This window comes from Trachypithecus francoisi, unplaced genomic scaffold, assembly GCF_009764315.1.
Source record: "Trachypithecus francoisi isolate TF-2019V2 unplaced genomic scaffold, Tfra_2.0 Lachesis_group1, whole genome shotgun sequence".
Classification (NCBI taxonomy): domain Eukaryota; kingdom Metazoa; phylum Chordata; class Mammalia; order Primates; family Cercopithecidae; genus Trachypithecus; species Trachypithecus francoisi.
Genome location: NW_022681454.1, coordinates 55,005,929 through 55,027,438, shown reverse-complemented (window position 1 = coordinate 55,027,438; position 21,510 = coordinate 55,005,929). Strand labels below are relative to the sequence as shown.

Here is a 21,510-nt window from a genome sequence, read left to right as displayed (position 1 = left end):
CTGAATGTCTTTACTCCTTTCTTTTATCCCATCAAAGAGATCTCCTGCTAGCACTCATGACAGATTTGCCTGTAAAAGAGTATTAATTTCCCCTAGGTTTTACTCCTTCCTCTGTGCCACCTCCATCCCCTGAAATACACACATACCACATACATATGACTTTTTTGGCGGGGAGGACATTTTCCTTTCTTCCACGCCCATTGTTTTAATTGGTGATGCTAATGCTAGTTTAGGGCATTTTGAAATGGGTAGTATTTCATTTGATTACTGGTTTACGTAGCTCACTGCTTCACATTCCATCCACATATCCACACACAAATGCCTCTAGTAGAAAGTTGCTGGGAAAATTTGTTCATGCTCCCTCCAGGGAATTAAACCAATTTGCTTTAGTTCAGGCTGGTTGCATTTTTATGCATAAAATAAGGAGAAAAAAAAAAAAACAGAGCAAAAGGAGAGAGAGAGGATCTTAAAAATTAAAGCTAAAGTTGTGATCAATTTTCATGTACTGTCTTGGCACTAAGATCATCTTTCCAGATAAGCTTTTTCAGCTTTGGAATTTTTTGCAATATTCATGCTTGTACCACTTTTGGTGACTTTTCACCACTGACCTTGGAAGTCAGTCACTCAGCTGCTGCTCTTCCAATACGTGCTAAACTTTTCAAAAAGAAGCCTGCCATTTTATGGTAACAACAGGTTTTTCTGGATTGATTCCTTTTGGCAGGGTCATTTATGTGATGATTGGGAAGTTGCCACTTTATTGGCTCATCAAAACCCAAAGAAACTGGGTGCTGTGCTGAGGAAACTAATTACCAGAAATCACCTGATTAATATTCATGTTCACTATGTTGAATAAGGGCAGAGTGGAAAAAAAGTAGCAGATAAACATGGCTCTTCAACAAAAGAGTACAAGCAGGTAAACCAGAGGGAGTAAAGGAAAACACTTAGTCGTGCCTGAGAATCTTACCCATAAGGACCCTTATCATTTTCTCTTTTCCCTTGAGTTTAGGGGTATATGCACAAACATACACATGCTTATAAACACATGTGCATATATTAATACTATTGTTACATATTTTGCATGATTAAACTGAATAATGTTGTAATTATAGGCCACACGAGACACTCCATACCAGTCCCTGCTTCATTTCCCCTGCCTTCACAACTCCAGAGTTTGATGCTTTGACCACTGTACATTAAGGCTTAGCACTAGCCAGTTTTTATATGAAGCTAAACTGGAGACAGATGTAGGTTGCCTTTTTTCACAGCAGGTAGGGCCATACAGTGATCACCCTGTTAGTACCCAAAGCTCACATTTTAGTTCTGGCACTCAGACTTCTGCTTTAACCTCTATGTGTCCTTTGCCAACAGCTGGATCTGATTAATACCCCCTCTTGCCCATCCTACCCCACTCTTCTTGACTCTGTAGTCCTAGCACTGGGCTTGTACTTTGGTTCCTGCTGCTTGCCCTGCTCTGACCCATTTCCAGGAATTAATAGCCCACCGCTTAATTACTTGGAGACTGATGGCCAGGCTTTATCCATGTATGGATGCTCCTTGCTCCCCCTCCCCACCTTCTCCACCACAATACTTGACCTTCCACTCTTCCTGCCTGGCTCTTTGGTATCACTTGCCTTGGATTTACTCTATTCCATCTACCAGGACAGTGGTTCCTTGACTGATCTTAAAAACTCAGATATTAAATCTAAACTGGATCCAGGTGGAACTCTCCAGGTCCTAAGAACATTCTTTCTTGCTTGTCTTGCCACTCTTTTCAATCAGCCTCTGTTCCACTCTGGTGGGACCACTGAACTGTGCACACAAATCTTAGATATGAGAGTCCATAAGAATTTTACCAACAACACACACCATGTAAGATTACGTGAAAATGAGTAACTCATAAGGTTGTAAGCTTTGAAAAGAGAAAGAGTAGGATTTAGACCATTTTTATATGTGTATCAATGTTTTGTTTGTCTATTTAAAACTTATTTTATTCACAAAGGCCTGAGGATAGAGCCATGTGTACCTCAGGGTAAATGCTGCCTTCATTCTGCAGGTGCAGATGTCATGGGGAGCCTGGCCCAATGTTTAAAAGCTTGGACCTGGAAGCTAAACCACCTGGTTTCTTTCTTTCTTTCTTTCTTTTTTTTTGAGAGGGAGTCTCGCTCTTTCATCCAGGCTAGAGTGCAGTGGCACAAACTCAGCTCACTGCAACCTCTGCCTCCCAGGTTCAAGTGATTCTCCTGCCTCCTGAGTAGCTGGGATTACAGGTGCTCACCACTATGCCTGGCTAATTTTTGTATTTTAGTAGAAATGGGGTTTCACCATATTGGCCAGGCTGGTCTTGAACTTCTGACCTCAAGTGATCTGCCTGCCTTGGCCTCCCAAAGTGCTGGGATTACTGGCGTGAACCACCACGCCCGGCCTCTTTTTTGTTTGCTTGAATTGGCTTATGATTTCTATTATTTATTACCTTTTTTTTTTTTTTTTTTAAGGCAGAGTTTTGCTCTTGTCATGATCTTGGCTCAATGCAACCTCTGCCTCCTGGATTCAAGCGATTCTCCTGCCTCAGCCTTCCAAGTAACTGGGATTACAAACAAGTGCCACCATGCCCGGCTAATTTTGCATTTTTAGTAGAGATAGGGTTTCACCCTGTTGGCCAGGCTGGTCTCAAACTCCTTACCTCAGGTGATCCGCCTGCCTTGGCCTCCCAAAGTGCTGGGATTATAGGCTTGAACTGCCACGCCCGGCCTAAACCACCTGGTTTCTAATCTTGCCTCTGTCACTTACCTATTCTTTAACTCCACGCTTCAATTACCTTATGGGTGAAACAGGAACGTAATATCTGCCACATTGTACTGCCATGAAGATTGAATGAGTAAATTCACATACTCCATTTAGGGCAGCAGTCCTCAACTCTTTTGGCACGAGGGACTGGTTTCATGGAAGACAACTTTTCCATGGACCGGGGAGCTGGGGGTGGCTTCGGGATGAAACTGTTCCAGCTCAGATCATCCGTCACTAGTTAGATTCTCATAAGCAGCTGCAACTTAGATCCCTCACATAGGCAATTAACAATAGGGTTCGCATTCGTTCCTATGAGGCAGAACTTGGTGACAATGCTTGCTCACCGGCTGCTTGCCTCCTGTTGTGTGGCCCAGTTCCTCACCGGCCACAGACTGAAACTGATCTGTGCCGGGGGGTTGGGAACCCCTGGTTTAGAAGATGGTTCCTGGTGTCTAGAAAGCCTTTCATATAAGTTTAGAGACTTGGGTTCTGCTTTCCATTGTCCTTCTTCCTTGTTCCTTTTATCTCATTTCCCCTTTCATTGTTTTTTGACCATTGTTCTAGGTCCTGAGTACATGAAGCATATAAAGTAAATAAGATTCACTCTTTGCCTATAGTGAGCTCACAGTCAAGGCAGGTTAGTTGTTGCTTGTGGAGATGTAAAATAAAACAAAACAAACAAAAACAAAAAACCAAAAGCCTTTGAAGTTTATTCTATATCAGAGTGCTGTATGTTCTCAGATTTTGAGATGTAAAGAAGCAAGCAACTGAACATTTTACAGGATTATAAGGGATAGGATTATTTTGAATGGCAACTCTACCACTTGCTGCAAGAGGTCTCTGGCAAGCCATTTCACCTCTCTGAGCTTCAATTTTTTCAACTGCAAAATGGGGATGATATTATCTACTTTAAACCATTATGATGAAGGTTAGAAAAGCTGTTCGAAATGTATAAATACATTATGCCTGGCCTTAGTATATGGGCAATGAAAGGCAGCTATTGATATTATTGAAACCATTCCTTTATTTTTCAACCTATAGAGATAAAAAACAAATAGCTTACATTAAGCAAGAAGAGTTTTCTGCCATTAATGTCTCATCTAAAATAAAATCTGCTTTTATATGTTATGGAGAAGTAAATATATAGAGAACAGTATACTGTATTCTTTACAATAAATTAAAATCCCTTTTTCTTTAAAAAGGAAAGAAAATTTTCTTTAAGTGCTCAGACTAAATAATGAGAATCTATGATTATTTGTTTCTTAGCCACTATTGTGACATATTTACAGGAAAAGTTTATAATAAAAAAACCTGTAACATTTGCATCTAAGATGTTGACCTAGTTGACATTTAAAAGCTATGGCCTGAGCAGAGGACCTTCTCAAGTTAATTATTTTTTGGAACTATGGTTGACTGGAGCAGCCAGTCATTTGCAGAAATGAAGCACTGACCCTGCACAGCCAGGTCCAAAGCAGTGGAGGTTGAATGGGTCTTGGTGTTGTGTTCCAACACATGACTTATCCCAGCCTAGCTGTGTACTGGGTGGACCTCTTGACAATGGTACCTATGAAATTACTGTTCTGAAATCCAGGAGCCATCCTCGCAAGACAGGGGCCCTCCTTGCTCTGTTGGGATGGTCATTGCCAAGGTGGTGTCACCTCCATAGCCCTTGCAACATACCCCAGGATTGGAGGATCAGTCTCAGTTTCATTGCCGAGTCACATACTCAGTTTAGGGGCCCTGCATGTTTCTACTACTGCCTTCACTCATTTTGTTCTACTCTTTACATCCTATGCATTGTTCAGAACTTCTTTGGCTTTGTACAGCAATTATGGTCTCTTACTAAATTGCTGACTTTCTTGTAAAGGTGACTTATTTCTTCAAGTGGTACCTCCTGTCTCTCCCATTCTGTTCATGTATAAATATTGGTGGAGCGTCTTCTATGTACGAGGCCCTGTCCCAGACACCAGAGATACAGAGTGAAGCAGACAGACAACTTCCCTCTAGTTAAGGAACTTAACTTCCTCAATGGGAGAAGAGTGTCTCTAAACAAATAAACAAGATAGTTTTAAATACTTAGATAGTTATCATTACATGAAATTATTATTATCAGTGCTATAAAGATACTTTACAAGGGACTATGATAGGAAATGATCAGTCATTGGGCAGGGACATGTCGTATACTTCTGAATTTCACATGGTGCTAAGTATATCTATGGCCCTTTGGAATAATTTTTGATAGAAAAAATGTGATAGACCATTGCATGGAGAGGAATGAACAGAAATGTACAGGTATGACTAAACTTTGGCTTACATATGACCTATATGACCTATCTTCCAGTTGGCTTCTATTATTTGCTCCTTGTCCTCAATTTTTGGCTAGTTGTGGCCTCAGGAAAATTACAGACTCTATTTTTCTCACTCCTCTTTTTCTTCTCTTTTCCTCATGTTTAACATAGTTGTGTGCTTTATCAGAGTTGGGAAGGTAACTCATAAAATAAACTGTCTTCAAAACTTGGGTCGTGTCCATGGAGTATTTCAGGCCATTCAGAAGGGAAGATGATAGGATTGCCTTTCTAGAATGTAAGTTGTTTTTGAGTAAGCAAGACCCAGTGAGGCAGGTGACAACAGTGTTCCAAGGCCCCTCTCTCTTTGGATATTATATTCATGTACAGAATACACAGAGAGAAGAGGGAAAAACAGCTGGTGGTGTTGTGTCTGGGACCTGAGCTTTGGCAGGAAGCTGGCTGTGTTTGGCATTCGTCTTTGACGCTTCTAGACCTTTGCTGTATATGCCAGAAGACAAATGACAGAACAAAAGTATCACATACCAGCAGAGAAAGCCTGCCACTGATGCCACAGAGTTTATCTTTCAGACAGATCCCATTCTTCTTGACAAATCTGAATCCATATTTCAGCTATGGATTACAAACTAGTGACAAGTCTTCTGACTTTCTGCCCAGTTTGGAAGGTTCTCAGTCATTTTAGCGAGACTGTATGGCATACATTCTTTCTCTTCTCCATTCCCCATCCAAGCACTGTCCTTGTTCTGCCCTCCCCTGCTTCTATGCTGCCCACAGAGCTAACAGCACCTCCCTGTTAGTGCTGCTGAGATCTGAGCAGCTGTGTTAGTACAGCCAGGAGGTCTGAGAACTCCCCCCATCCAAAGGTGTTTTGGTTGGCGGTCCCGCCTTTGGCTCTTCAATTTCAGAAGATATCACTGGAGTAGACAATAGGCATTTAATTAACAGGGGCCACTGGGTGTGGGATTTGGGAGAGAACACAGGGAGTCCTAGCAGCTGGGGGTTTTCAGTGGTCACAGAGGATGAGTAGAAGCTGGTGGTCGTGAAAACCCTTGGATTATACCTGTGTTGTAGATTCAGGAATCTAGGTAGAGGGGCAGGAGATAGAAGAGATAACTTTACCAGATACTCCTGATGAGCTGAATGTCTGGCTTTGTCCTCTGACTTATGAACCAATAAGTCCATGTGGACCTGCCAAAGCCTTCATTGGCAGGGACGTAATTTCCTTTGGTTCAAGTTCTGTGTCTACCAAAGACCCTGCTAAAAATTCAAATATGTTACCCAAGACAGGTAAATCACAGCTGTATCACAATCATGATTAATAGGTTAACAAGCTATTTACCTAGCATGTACCTTAGGGAAAAGGACTACAGCTTTCCTCCCTCCACCATTAGGAAAATTACTAAAATTCCCCCCAAGTACCAAATGAATTTATGTTTATTCCAAAAAATAATAAAAGTCAATAAAATACAAAGTATAATAAAAAGTCAGCTAAAATTCCTAACTCAAACTCCCCCAAATCACTACTGTTAGTATTTTGGTGTATATTTTCCTAATTTATAAAGATATCTTTCTGTGTGTCTATATGCATACACTTTTTTTTTTTTCAAAACTAAAATTGTACTCTATTTACAGTTTTATTGCTTTCTTTCTTTATGTTATTACTTACCCTTCTACAACATCTTTTTACAGCTGTTGTATAATTTTCCATCTCTGGCTATGCAATCATTCAGTCAGCCAGTCCTCTGTGGTTTGATATTTGTTCCTAATTTTTTAAATTATATGCAACCATGATGCAAACATTTTTAGTAGAAATTGTGGTAAATATTTTTGAATCAATTTTTAGACATGTGACTGCCGAGTCCAAAGGTTTATGTACGGTTTTTAAGCTTTTTGACACGGAGTAACATATTACACTCTTTTAAGAAAGTTGCACTAATTTGTACTCCTACTAGAAATGTATAAGATTGCCTACTTGCCAGCACTCCAGTCAACACTAGGTATTACAAGCCTTCTTAAATTGTCAGTTTGATTGATGTAAAATGAAATCTTATTTAATTTTTTTCTTTTACGTGTTTTTGGGATTCTTATGAAGCCTGTGGAGTTAATCATGCTTGTCATTTTCACCATTGTTCTGGGCCACGCTGTCCTCTTGCTTATTTGTCTGCCTATCTATCTGCCTGTCTATTCCTTTTGTTATCATGCCCTATTCCCATTCCCCTTCTTCCCAGCTCCCCTTTTAAATAACTACACTAATGTGATTTAGTGTGTACTTTCTGTATGCATATGCTTTTATTGTTTTGTATGCCTGGGTAGATATTTCCTTCGTTTTTTGTGTGTTTGTTTTGTTTTGTTTTGTTTTGTTTTGTTTTGTTTGAGATGGAGTCTCACTCTGTCACCCAGGCTGGAGTACAGTGGCGTGATCTTGGCTCACTATAACCTCCACCTCCCAGGTTCTAATGATTCTCCTGTCTCAGCCTTCTGAGTAGCTGGGACTACAGGCGTGTGCCACCACACCTGGCTAATTTGATTTTTGTGTATTTTTAGTAGAGACAGGATTTCACCATGTTGGCCAGGCTGGTCTTGAACTCCTAACCTCGAGTGATCCACCTGCGTCCGCCTCCCAAACTGCTGGGGTTACAGACGCGAGCCACCACACTCGACCAGATATTTCCTTCTTTCTTGACTTTTTTTTTTTTTCTCACTAAGCACTGTTTCTAGGATGTACACTTGTTGTTAGGTGGTGCAAAAGTAATTGCAGTTTAAAAATATAATGTGCATGTCTCATCCAGTGCATCTAGTTGCTGCTCTCCTGTTTGGTTTGCGTATCTCCAGCTTTTGATGATGCTGAAGATTTTTTTTTAAGTGTTCGTACTTTTTTATATTATGAAGTTCCTCGAATACTTATGAGTTTTCAGAATATGTGGAAACCAGACATTCCCATTTCAGGTGTAAAGCCTTCAACTGGCAAAGGAAGGCAGTAGCGGGCAGAGGCCCGGTCTGGGAAGGGACAGAATATTGGAGTAAAAGGATCAAAAACTGTGATGGCTCAGATCTCTTTGGAACTTCTTTTAAATTAGCCTGGAGTTTTAGCATCTCAGGCAACCAGCCTTGGCCTCTTGTGGGGCTGTGACTGGGGAGGGGGAAGTGGTCTTTCAGGCGTCAGGGCCTCACTAAGGTACTTCCAGTCACTTTGAAAGAGCTTTTGTGGTTGTTTTGTGGAGGTTGCAAGGAAAGAACTTCTAAGTGTGAAGCCCCTGGGAGAGGCTGGAGCTCCTTCATATAGCTGCTGGCCGAATCCCTGCAAGCTGTAGTTCTTCCCTTCCCTTCCCTTCCCTTCTCTTCTCTTCCCTTCCTTTCTAAGTGAGCCAACCTTTCCTGTAGTCTTTTCCATCCTTCCCCCTTCTGTCTTGTGTTGACTTTTAATTCTCTTTCTTTAAAATTACTTTGCTTTTGACAGCAGTTGAGACAAAATGCAGATCCCCCCATGCCATTCATATGATCACACACAACATTCTCTGCTTTTCCAAACTTGTCATCTCTCCATGTTCTCGTGAATTAGGTACAACAAATATTATTATTTCCGCTTTACAGATTAGGAAACCAAGGAACAGTGAAGTTGAGTTCAAGACAGAAAAGATTTGTCATCCAACAAAAGCTTCTTATTTAAAATTTACCCTCCTGATAATACTTCAAAACTTGGCAAGTACTACCTAGTCACTGTGAGACGAGAATGAAAGCTGGCAGTTGCCACAAACTGGATAAGAAACAGAATGAAGGAATTTGATTTGCGTGTATCATACCTGCTTGTGCCTGAAGTGTGGGCTTTTTCTGTGCAGTTGTGAGTAAAAACATCTTGGCAGTTTGAAAATCTGAACTGCAGCCTCACTGATGAATCTCAGAGGAACTACAGATCAATTGTGCTAATTCTCTGGAAACTTACACCAAACGGTCACAGAAAAGAGCACACGGGTGTCTGTATCCACTGCTCTGGGTCTGGGAAGGCTTTGTGGAAAATAAGGTGATTATAGGGAGTGCTTTTAATGTTTCCCTGGAAAAGGGCTGCATTTTATTCTTAGAGAGGTGTAGCTTAAAAAATTTTTTAAAGCAATCTTCTATTTCAAAAGTATCAGATACAAAAAGAGGTGTGTTATTTTTAGAGTAGGGTTTCAGTAAAGAATTGCGAAAAGAAAAGTGATTTGTTCCTTTTCATTTTTGAAATGAATTGCTGAAGAAGCCCACGCATGTCTGGTTATGCTCCAGAAAAGTCAGGGACCTTACCAAATAAATTATCTGCTGCATGTGAGACAAAAAGACAGCCTTCTCTTATTCACCCTCTTTTAAAATTTATTGCCACAATGTTCACAATATGTAATTCAAACCCTGTGTGATCTGAAATGTATCATAAGAGAAATTATGGTGAAAAGTCAGGGAGTGACCTCTTATTTTTTATAATAATCCAAATATAATAAAAGCCACATGTAAGAGATAATCTGTGGTAGCATATGTTCAGTGTTAGGAATTAGAAATCAATTGCAAACACAGTGGGATTTTTGCTAAATCAGTAGATGATAGCTGTTCTTGCCACACAGGGGAAAATGGGTAACTATATGAGAAGATGGGTATGTTAATTTGTTCCTCTCTCTCTCTCTCCATATATACACGAATACTCTTTATATATATATTTTAAGGTATGTGTATATATATTTAAGGTATATAACATATTATAAGGTGCATATATATACACCTTATATAAAACATAAAATATATGTAAAAAAAACAGTAGGACCACTGTCATGTTCGGTACTCTATATAGATGCAGCATCAGTATTTATCACCATAAGCAGATTTGGACTTCAGCATGTATTAAGTACACCTTATATAAAACATAAAATATAAGGTGTATATATATACTTAGCCTTATAAAATATAAGGTGTATTAAACATAAATATATATTATTAAATATATATAAGGTACATATTTAAGGTATACAATGTGATATAAGGTGTATATACACACACCTTTTTATAATGATGTATATATAATATATATACACACACCTTGTATACCTTAAGGTATAATATCACGTTGTATACCTTAAATATATACCTTATATATAATATATGTATAAATTATATATACACCTTATAATATCGTGTTTTATACCTTAAATATACACAATACAATTTATTTTAAAGAAACCACAGTGGAAGTATATCATTATAAGAAATGACAGCTCAGCAATTCCTGTGTTGAGATAAAAATTCCTTCTGCTGTAGTGTCTGGCCGTGGAACATGTCTTTTACGTAATATGTAAAAAAAACAGTAGGACCACTGTCATGTTCGGTACTCTATGTAGATGCAGCATCAGTATTTATCACCATAAGCAGATTTGGACTTCAGCATGTATTAAGTACATATTACAGCTTCAAGTTTCTCTTAAGTTATGTCTTAAGACTATGACCTTGTGGTGAGTTGCTTCAATGTAGAAGGTAACTAAAGGATGAATCACCCATAACCAACTTTAAAAATCTGCTGTACATTCATTTAGCGTACACTTAATGAGTACTGACTAGGTGCCAGGCATCAGTCTGGATACTGCGGGTTTATGATGACTAAAACGTGGTCCCCATTTGGGAGGGTATTGAATTCCATTGAAGATGGAATTCCATTAAGATTGATTCGTAACTGAGTAAGTTAATACAGTAGGATAAATATAATAAGAGAGGCATATGCAACACATTGCAGGAACATAGAGAAAGGGTATTAGACAAGTTTAGCAAAGCTTCACAGAAGTAGTGACAACTTAGGAAATATAAACAGGAAATTAAATATAAACAGGATTTTAGGAGCTAAGGAAGGAGCTGGAAACACTGTGGTCTGGGCAAATCCTGTGTGGGGCATCCAGAACTCACAGGTGGGCACATGGCACACGTAGGGTGCCCTGCTTCATAGAATTGGTATGCGTGGGGAGATAGTGGAAGATGGAGCTGGAAAGTTAAGGAGAGCTCAGTTTGTGGGGGGCCTGAATGCCATCCCTAAGTCTGTTGATTGAGGCCATCCTGCTCATTCTTTGGTCTCTGTCCTGATTGGTAACACCAAGGATATAGTAAAAATATCTAACAAGCAGTATGGCACAGATGCACATCAGAGAGAAGGAGGGGGACCCCCAGACCTTCTCCTGTGTCAGACCTTTTGTTTGTGGAGCATGATGTCGGGTGGAGATTCCGGGGATGAAGCTCAGGGTGACAGCCATTTATCAACCAGTTTGAAAGTATTTTACTATTTTAACAACCAGTATAACTGCATGTCTGTGCCGCTATTCAACCAGTCGCTGAAGAGAGCTAGGGAGCTGTGCTTTAATTTTTTATCTCCTTTGCACCTCTCGACAAAGATGATTTCATCCCCTGCAGATGTCTTGAGTTACTTTCTTTCCTCCCCACTGCCAGAATGAACTCCCTAAAAAGCAGAAGTGATCATTCCACTGCCCTATTGAAAACTTTCCATGGCACAAAGTCCAAGGTCCGTACCCTAGCCCATCTGAACTTAGAAGTCTGACCCCTGTTGTCATTTTAGCCTCATTTTCCATCCGTCATATCCTTGGCACTTATGCCCAGTGCAGTTTGTGCAATGTCACCAGTGCACCTAGGCAACAGAGTGTTCTAAGTGTTCCTGCAGCAGACCTCAGATAACGTGGCTTACCTGTGGCCAGCTGGGAACGTGACTTACCTGCATCCTTGTGTGCTTCTATTGAATGTTGATGTATCAACTTGGCATAACTTTTTAGAAATGAGAACAGATTTTTTGTTTGTTTGTTGTGGTAATGACTTTAGATCAACTCTAGAGTGAGTGAGGCAAAGGCATGAACAGTCATTGACTCTTCAGGTGATGACTACAGTCTGTAATGAAAGGGTGGTAGAATGTCTGAATGCCAGGCAGATTTCATGTGTGTTAAGGGTAGAATTTGTTACTGAGATCTTTGCATCCACATCTTTAACCAGAATTTAGTACCAAGTAAATTATAACTAAAACTTAACCTAAGCTTAAGGATAAGTTTATCCTTAAACTTATCCTGCATATGGACAGTATTCTCATGTAACATTTATAAAATATAGATAAGGAGTTAAATATAAATGAAGTTACTCAAGAGACATTTGTAAAGCACAAGCAGTGTGCTTGGTACAGAGTTAACAAAACAGAAATAGGCCCTGCCCTCATGGAGCTTACGGTCTCACAAGGGAACCAGATGATAAATAAGGAAATTTTCCTTTGTCTCCACTTCCCACCCCACTAGTCCAAGTCCTCTCTCACCTGGGTCATGCAGTAGACTCCGTGCTGGTCTCCTGCTTGCTAGCAAGTCCTTATACCCTCTCTACATGGCAGCCAGACAGTGGTTTGAAACATCTCAATCAGATCTTCTGTCTGTCTTGTCTGAGCTCATTTATGACTTCACATGGTAATTAGGATACAAGTCCTAATTTCTTTCCTTGGTCTCCAAGGTCAAGTTTGACCAGGCCTCTGCCTATGGCTGCAGCCATGGATCATGCCATGGCCCCCCACTGTGCCTCGCCAACTCCAGCCACAGGGATAGCCCTCAGTTTCCCCAAACACATGTGCTTCTTCCCTCCTCGAGAGTTGCTCGTGATGGTCCGACTCCCTATGGCTGACTGCCTCTCATCATTTTGATCTACAGTTGGTCCCCACCACCCCCACCACTGTTACTCTTTATTGCAGAGCCTTTTCTAGCAGTTAATGCAATTTGTAATCATCCCTACCGTTTTTGGGGAGAAAAAGTATCTGAAATTAGGACTTGCTTGTGCAATTTAGAACTGAGAAGAGAGAATTGGATCTTGAGGTTTGCAAGGCAAATATCCTTCCTTCTGCATCCAAAGGGATGCCTTCTTGAATTACTAAGGTAGGGTTACAAAGCTGCTTGCAAGCAGCAAGGCATTCATTCTACCTACCAATTTTGGTAAGAATCAATGCCTCTGCAAGCTAGTTGGTGCTCCATTGTGAAGGAAACATTTTAAGAATTAGGATGTTAGGGGTTAGCCATACAGTTAGCCAAATTGGAAAAAATTCAGTTATTCAGAATAGGTCCTTCTGCAGAAGTGCTAAGGTGAAGAGTGAGCTTGAAGAGTAATCAAAAAAAATCAAATGCTGAAGGGGAGAACATTTTAAAATCTTAAAGGAGCAAGTTATAGTAAGAAATTGAAGGTATAAGAGAAAAGCAAGCTTTGTGAGTTCTTAAGACACATGTTTAGGACAGATAATACTGGGGGGAAAGAACTAGAAAGGCGAAGTACAATAGATGTCAAGTAGGACTGGGTCCTCAGAAGGTTGGATCTGGGACTAGAGTCCAAGGTGTCCCTCCTCAGCTGATTCTGATGGTGCTGCAGTTGGGAGGTGGTGATCCTGTGGATACTCTGTGGTGTGATTACAAAAATCAAGGGGGTGGAGGACCATCTGATTTCATTAACCAGTCCATCTTTCTCTAGAAAGTTATGATTTACTTCTCTGTAAATCCCATTTCTCAAAAGCCTCTGATTTCCTCTTCTGAATGTCTTAGCAATACTTTACTGAAGTTGTACTTCTGGCCAACAGAAACAGTTCCTTGGAGAAGAGGGTGTTGTGTTTGTCCTGAGGTGTGAATATGTCAATAGCAGTTTAGGAACTAAGGGACAAACTGACATCCTCCTTGTGAATTCTAAAACATTTAAAAGAAAAACGATGACCAGTCCTTTCTGCTGTAGGCTACTCACTGATTTTGCTGTTTGTCTGCAGTCTGCCATGAGTCCTGTGCAGGTTGCTGGGGCCCAGCGGAGAAGCACTGCTTGGCCTGCAGAGATCCCCTCCACGTGCTGAGAGATGGCCGCTGTGATAGCAGCTGTGGAAAAGGCTTCTACAACAAGCAGGGCTCCTGTAGCGGTGAGTGCTGGGTTGCGATGCCGACGTATCCTTTCCTTTTTCTCTTCCAGCATCCCTTATTGTATTCAAATCATAGCACACCAATGTTTCTTTTACTCAACATATATGTGAATAGCTGCTGAGATTAATCTTTGATTTAGATGTGTATAAAACACTTTTCACCAGTGGGATTCCTCTTAATTACCCCACCAGTCTGCTAGGGTTGGGGTGCTCATTCTAGCCTTGTCCTGCAGGTGAAGATAGTGAGGCTCAGGTGGCCTGCTCAAGACCCACAGCTGGAGGGAAAGGAACTGGGCTCCCACCCAGTCTTTCCTTTCCCCAAATCCCAAAGTCTCTATCAACACCGGACTGCCTTCCAAATGTACATGGGGACAAAGAGACTCTTAGGCCAGCGGAGGGCAGACCCACCTTTGGTGTTGCTGCCACTGACTTAAAGCTGAGCAGTTATTATCCATTCTACCTTAACACGCATGGCTATAGCAATGAGAGTTAACCCAGCGTAGTGCTTCCTTGAACCAGGCACAGTTCCAAGTGCTTTATAAACATTAACCTACTGAGAGGCAGGAAAGTCAGGAGGGAAAGCATGGCTTTTGGCATGTTAGTCAATCTCTCTGCATGTCAATTCCCACTTGTGAAATGGGGATATTAGTAGCACCTGTGGAAGATACAATAACGGGCTCCCAATGATGCCCTTGTCCTAATCCGTAGAACTGTGGTGTGTTCCCCTGAATGGCAAAGAGGACTCTGTAGGTGTGATTAAGTTAAGGATCTTGACGTGAGGATATTATCCTGGATGATCTGGGTGAGCCCCCGTATAATCAATTACAAGAGTCCTTATATGAGGGAGGCAACAGAGACGAGCCAGAAAAGTAGGGTCGAGGATGGGACCAGAGGTTGGAGTGATAGAGTGAAGTAAGGAAAATGCCATGAACGTGCGGGTGACTTTTAGAATCCGAGAAAAGGCAAGGAAACCGATTCCATCCCTAGAGTGTGCAGGCAAGGAACAGATTCCACCCCTAAAGCTTCCAGAAGGAACCTTGATTCTAGGACTTCTAAACTCTAGAACTATAAGATGACAAATTTGTGTTGTTTTAAGCCAAAGAGTTTATGGTAACATGGTAATTTGCTACAGTAGCCATAGAAAATGAATACACCCCCAACTCAGAAAGCTGTTGAGAGGATCGAGTTAAGATATGCAAGCACTTAGCATAGTGCCTGGCACATAGTAAGCATTCTATCAGTGTTTGGTATTTAATCCTCACAATTTCATGAGGTAGATATAACCGTTCTCATTTTCCAGATAGGAAACTGAGAGGGTAAGAAACTTGCTTAAGGTCACACAGCTAATAAGGGGCAGAGTTGGGATTCAAGCTTAGATATTCTGGCTCTGGGTCTTAACTGCCTAGGAACCACTCTATTGCTCATTATAATGTGGTATTTCCTTATGCACTTCTGCCTGTGTTTTTTTAAATTTTCCTTTTCATTATCCTTTCCCCCTTTCCACCTCTGCACCTTCTTCTGTGTCTTCTGCCAGTCTTTAGATGAACTGGCTACGGCTGTGGGCATTGCCAGGTCTGCAGGCATCCTGACAGTAAATGAAAGGTTTACATTGAGTTTACCTTGATGATCACACCTATAGAGAAGCCAAGAGGACTTTTTTTTTTTTCATAACTAAGTCTGCCAAATCAATAAAAATGTGTAGCTCATAAAACTTTCTTGAGTTATTGTCCTCGTTTTGTTCACTGAGCAGGGCAACAGCAAAAATGAGATGATTTTAGGGACTTGACAAATCCACTTGTCTTAGAGGAGAGATAGCCCTTGGCAGCTGCTTGCTTAAAGCTGTGCAGGGATCCATCAGTATTCCCAGTGTGAAAAATCTCACCTGGTATGGATGAGTCACAGGTGGCTTTTATGTGGATTCAGGAGAGAACAAGGAAAGAAAGGCCAGGTTACCATTAGCCTGAGCATGTTAATCTTTTTCTGCCAGCATCACTTTCCTGCTCAATTAAGCCAGATGTATTCTCTAAAGGTCGACAGATGTCAAATTTGCACTAATCCAAGGGCCTAAAGGCATTTACCCTTTAAGTCCCCTGGGATGCTGGTTACTGTCACTGATGGAGGAACGGTGACACTGACCTGCCACTGAGACTGTACATTATCTGGATTGAGAAGGCAACTTTTGCTGGAGAAGCGGTGTATTTAAAAAGAGGAAGTTAATGTGAGCCTTGAGGCTGTGAGAGGTGGGAATCTGCTTTATCTGTACACATTTTGAAAAGCATCTGAAAGAAACTTCCAGGCAGGAGGATGGATCATAGCTGACATTAGTCAACCAATGAATCAATGGATCTACAAGTAATTACTAAACACATGTCATGTGCTTAGACTGATGGAAGAGTTTGTGATGCCACTGGTGTTGACCAACAGGCCTTTTAATACACAAAACTGAAGTTTACACTTTTTATAAAATTGTTACCATTCTCAAAGTTTGTATCAAAATGACTTCAGAAATGTTCACAGAAATATTTCTAAAACAACAGTGAACCAACTCACTGATTGGTATCGGAATGTTAATTAAGATGTCGGATGCTGATAATGCTGACTTATTTCCATTTCAGATTAGTGCTATTCAAGATAAAGACCGGCTGGTGTGGGTTCAATAATTTATAACCTACCAGCCCGTATCTGTAGAAATCTCAAAGTCAAGTGCTTAGAAAAAACCAGCATAGCCTGTTATGAAGGGTGGTATGCCCTGGCTGAAAGATCTTACAATAACCAGGTTCACCTGTGGTATGTGTAGTGCGTTCTACAAATATTAGATATAAAGGGTGGTACAATTCAAAGGAGAAAACCTCCTCATTCTTTTATCTTTTAAGTGTTTATGCCATTATGAAGGACTTTTCTGACTGTAGCTAACATAATAAATCAAAGCATAATAAATCAGAGGTTTCTGTTAGTCATTCTCTCTCTTCCTTTCATTTCTCTTTCTTCCCTCCTTTTTTCTTTCTCCCTTTTCTTTTTTTTTAATCTTCATTTCTCTTTTGCACCCATGCAACCATTTTTAAAAATATTTTTATTTTTATGAGCTTATCTAACTGGGTATTTTTATTTTGAGTGCGTGTGTATTTAATTTTCTTAAGTGAGATGTTACAAACTGCGTGCTATTTCCTTCTTTTCTCACTCAGGAGCACATTTTTAAGATGCACTATGTTGTTCTCGCCCCCAGCCCTTCACTTCTCACTGCTGTGTAGCGCTCCCTGGTGTGCCCCCCTCATACTACCCATCCATGCTCCCAGTGATGGACTCCCTCCTTTATCTCCATCTGCATCACTAGAGAGCACCAGGGAACAGCCTCAAATGTGTTCCTTTATAAAGCTCTAGAGGGAGTTTCCTGAGATTTATATCCAGAAGCAGAATGACTGGTTTTTTTTTTTTTTTTTTTTTTTTTTTGAGACGGAGTCTTGCTCTGTCGCCGGGGCTGGAGTGCAGTGGCCGGATCTCAGCTCACTGCAAGCTCCGACTCCCGGGTTCACGCCATTCTCCTGCCTCAGCCTCCCGAGTAGCTGGGACTACAGACGCCCGCCACCTCGCCCGGCTAGTTTTTTGTATTTTTTAGTAGAGACGGGGTTTCACAGTGTTCGCCAGGATGATCTCGATCTCCTGACCTCGTGATCCGCCCGTCTCGGCCTCCCAAGTGCTGGGATTACAGGCTTGAGCCACCGCGCCCGGCCATGACTGGTTTTTTGACTCTGCATATTCTTCATTTGACCAAGTAGTGCCGGGTTACTTGCCAGAATGGCTGTGCAATCTACATTCCCAAGCATGAGGGTTCACTCATCTTCACATCCTTGCCGCCACTTGGCATTATCAAGATTCTGATTTTTTCTGATCAAGAGTATAAAGAGTCAACCCATTAAATTTGCCTATTTCTAATGATTAATGAGTTTGAGCATATCTTCAACTCCTGTTGGTCTTGAAGTTTCCTATTCTATAAATTACTTTTTAAATGTGCTTTTCTCATTGTTCTATTGGCCTTGCCTCCTTTTATGGAGTTCATTTTATGGAGTTTCCTTGTATGTTATAGATAGTAGCCTTTTTTCAGTTTTAAATATGCAAATTTTCTCACTCTTTTGTCTTTTAACTTTGAATATAATGCCTTTGTTAAACAATAATCTTTAATTCATTATTTTTTGCTTGAAGGTTTTTCTTTTGAAATTTTAATAAGACCTTCTCTGCTAAGGTTCAAAAGTAAATTATTCTGTATTTTCTTCTATTAATTTGATGTTTTATCTTAACTTAGGTTGTCTATATATATATATATATGGGTTTAAGTAGGGATCTCATTTGATTTTTTTCCATTTCACGATCCAGTTTTCCCAACATTATTTAGTCATTCAGTCTGGCCTTCATTATTTCTCTTTATTGTATATTAAATTTCCATATATACATAGTTCTGTCTGAGCTATAAGATATGGACATTTCTGACTTTCCATAGTCTAAATTTCTGTTCTTATACCACTATTAAGCTATTTTGTTCATTAATTTCTATGGCTTTGTAGTATGTCTCAATAACTGATTGGGAAAATTTCCTTTCCTTTTCAAAGTTGACTTAGCTATTCATAAACTTTAGAGCACATTTACTGAATTCTTTTTTTTTTTTTGAGACGGAGTCTCGCTCTGTCACCCAGGCTGGACTGCAGTGGCCGGATCTTAGCTCACTGCAAGCTCCGCCTCCCGGGTTTACGCCATTCTCCTGCCTCAGCCTCCCGAGTAGCTGGGACTACAGGCGCCTGACACCTCGCCCGGCTAGTTTTTTTTTTTTTTTTTTTTTTTTTTGTATTTTTTAGTAGAGACGGGGTTTCACTGTGTTAGCCAGGATGGTCTCGATCTCCTGACCTCGTGATCTGCTCGTCTCGGCCTCCCAAAGCGCTGGGATTACAGGCTTGAGCCACCGCGCCCGGCCCATTTACTGAATTCTTAAGAAAACTCAGCTGGGGCTGGGTGTGATGGCTCACACCTGTAATCCCAGCACTTTGAAAGGCCAAGGCAAGAGGATCTCTTGAGCTCAGGAGTTTGAGACCAGACTGGGCAACATAGTGAGACCTCATCTCTACCAACAATGAAAAAAACAATTAGCCAGTTGTGGCAGTGTGTGCATGTAGTCCTAGCTCCTCTGCAGGGTGAGGCAGGAGAATCACTTGAGCCTGGGAGATTGAAGCTTCTGGAAGCCATGATCATCCTGCTGCACTCCAGCTTGGGTAACAGAGTGAGTGAGACCTGTGTCAAGAAAGAAAAGAAAGAGAGAGAGAGAGAGAGAGAGAGAGGGAGGGGAGGGAGGGAGGGAGGGAGGGGGGAGGGAGGGAGGGAGGGAAGGAAGGAAGGAAGGAAGGAGGAAGGAAGGAAGGAAGGAAGGAAACTCAAGTGGAATTTTTATTGATATTGCATTGAAGTTATAGATTAGTTTGGGGAGAAATTACATCTTCCTAATAATTTTATTTAGATTTACAAATTTCCCTCTAGGCATAACTTTAGGTGTATCTTAAAATGTTTGATATGCAATGCTTTTATTGTTGGTCAATTCTAATTTCTAAATATTGCTGCAATTTTTCGTTTCTGGGGAATTGCATTTAGCTTTCAGATTACTCACTTCTGTTGAGATGTCAGTTCTAGAATTAGAAACCTCAGGAGTTTTTGTGGCATGTGGGAGGGAAGATCACTTTTCAGATTAATTTTCATTTCTTCCAGTCCTGAATTGAGGGGTGATTTTCTTTTTCCTTGATATTAAGACCATTGCCATAGCCCATTCTCTTACTCTACACATTTGCCTGTGGACAGATGCTGAATTCTTCAGGATGCGAGATGGGACATTTGGCCCCATCATTTAGCGTCTTTTTTCTTATGTTCTCAAAATATTTTTCAGGAGGTTAGCAGGGTGTAGATGGATTAAGGGAACAGACAGAATAAATCTCAGCAGTTCTCTATTTTTGAAACATCGATTCTCTGTAGCAGGAAGGTTTGCTTTGTTTATTTTTAAAGACATTAGCCAACCAGCATAGAAAAGATTGAGTCACGGACTTGCCTGTGACTGCACTCTCCCTCACCTCCTTCCACTCTTCATACGGAGGCCTTTCTCTGCTCTGTTCAAAGCCAGTCTCTCAACTGCACTTTTGCATATGTACCCCCCTTTTCTCCTAGATCTGCTTTCACCAATCATTCAAACTCTTCTCTTTTAAAAATCCTTTCCAGGATCTATATTTGCCTTGAATTTTTATAATATAAGAAAGACAAAATAACCTTTTCCCCTTTCAATTATGTTTCCCTCTCCCCTTCCGTTCTCAGCCTGAGTCCCTCAAAGGAACAGTTTATAATCATGGCCTTCACTTTCATTTGGTCTAATGACTCCACTGAAATGTGTGGCACAGGACACCCACAGCCTGGTTCCTAGGTGTAGTGAAACTTTTCAGATGTTATTTGTCCTCTCTGCACCTGTCATGACTTTCTTTTGCAAACCTTTTTCCTCCCTTAGTTTCCCAGTCACCATGCTCTTTTTTCTCTTCCTTATCTTTGGATCATTTCTTCTTGGTCAGCTGTACTAGTTTTTTTTCTTCTTCTTCTTTTCTTTTTTTTTTTTTTTTTTGAGGCGGAGTCTCGCTCTGTCGCCCAGACTGGAGTGCAGTGGCCGGATCTCAGCTCACTGCAAGCTCCGTCTCCCAGGTTTACGCCATTCTCCTGCCTCAGCCTCCCGAGTAGCTGGGACTACAGGCGCCCGCCACCTCGCCCGGCTAGTTTTTGTATTTTTAGTAGAGACGGGGTTTCACCGTGTTAGCCAGGATGGTCTCGATCTCCTGACCTCGTGATCCGCCCGTCTCGGCTTCCCAAAGTGCTGGGATTACAGGCTTGAGCCACCGCGCCCGGCCTCTTCTTCTTCTTTTCTAAATGCTGATGCTACCCAGGTCCTTGCCTACTTCTGTCTTATCCTGCATAATTTTCCTGAATCATTCAACTAAATTTTAGTTTCAACAATTGCTTGTATATGATGACCCCACACCTGTCCCCCGAGCTCCAGAGCTGTAAGTCACATTGCTCCCTGGATTGTGCATGTTCAAAACTGAGCTCATGGCACTCCCCCGCACCTATTCTCCTTCCTGTACTCTGTGAGTAACATCACTTGTCCCTCAAGATAGACCCCTGGAAGCCATGTGAGATGGTTTTTTCTTCACTGCTCTCAAATCTCTCACCACCTCCACAGTTCTAATTCAACCCTTAATCATCTTGCTCCATGCTCATTGCCATGGTCTTCCAGCAGGGCCTCTAACTCTCCTCTTCACCCTCCAAACTGAGGCCAAAATGATCTTTCTTAGACACAAATACAGCCATGTTTCTACTGTGTTTAGAACTGCAGGGGTTCAAACTCATTGCCTTTCCTAGGATGAAAATTGAGACAACAGAGTCAGGCCATAGGTTTCTATAATCTGGCCTTCCCACTTTTCCAGCCAA

The 21,510-nt window shown here is 41.1% G+C and overlaps 1 protein-coding gene across 1 annotated transcript in view; it reads left to right on the top strand.

The window, feature by feature from the left end:
- The window catches only part of FRAS1 (Fraser extracellular matrix complex subunit 1), a 478,911-nt gene that overhangs the window by 206,770 nt on the left and 250,631 nt on the right, over window positions 1-21,510 (top strand). Inside the window, exon 15 of the mRNA XM_033214331.1 lies at window positions 13,873-14,016. Within this exon, the coding sequence (XP_033070222.1) occupies window positions 13,873-14,016 (144 nt within the window). The remainder of the gene's footprint in view (window positions 1-13,872; window positions 14,017-21,510) is intronic.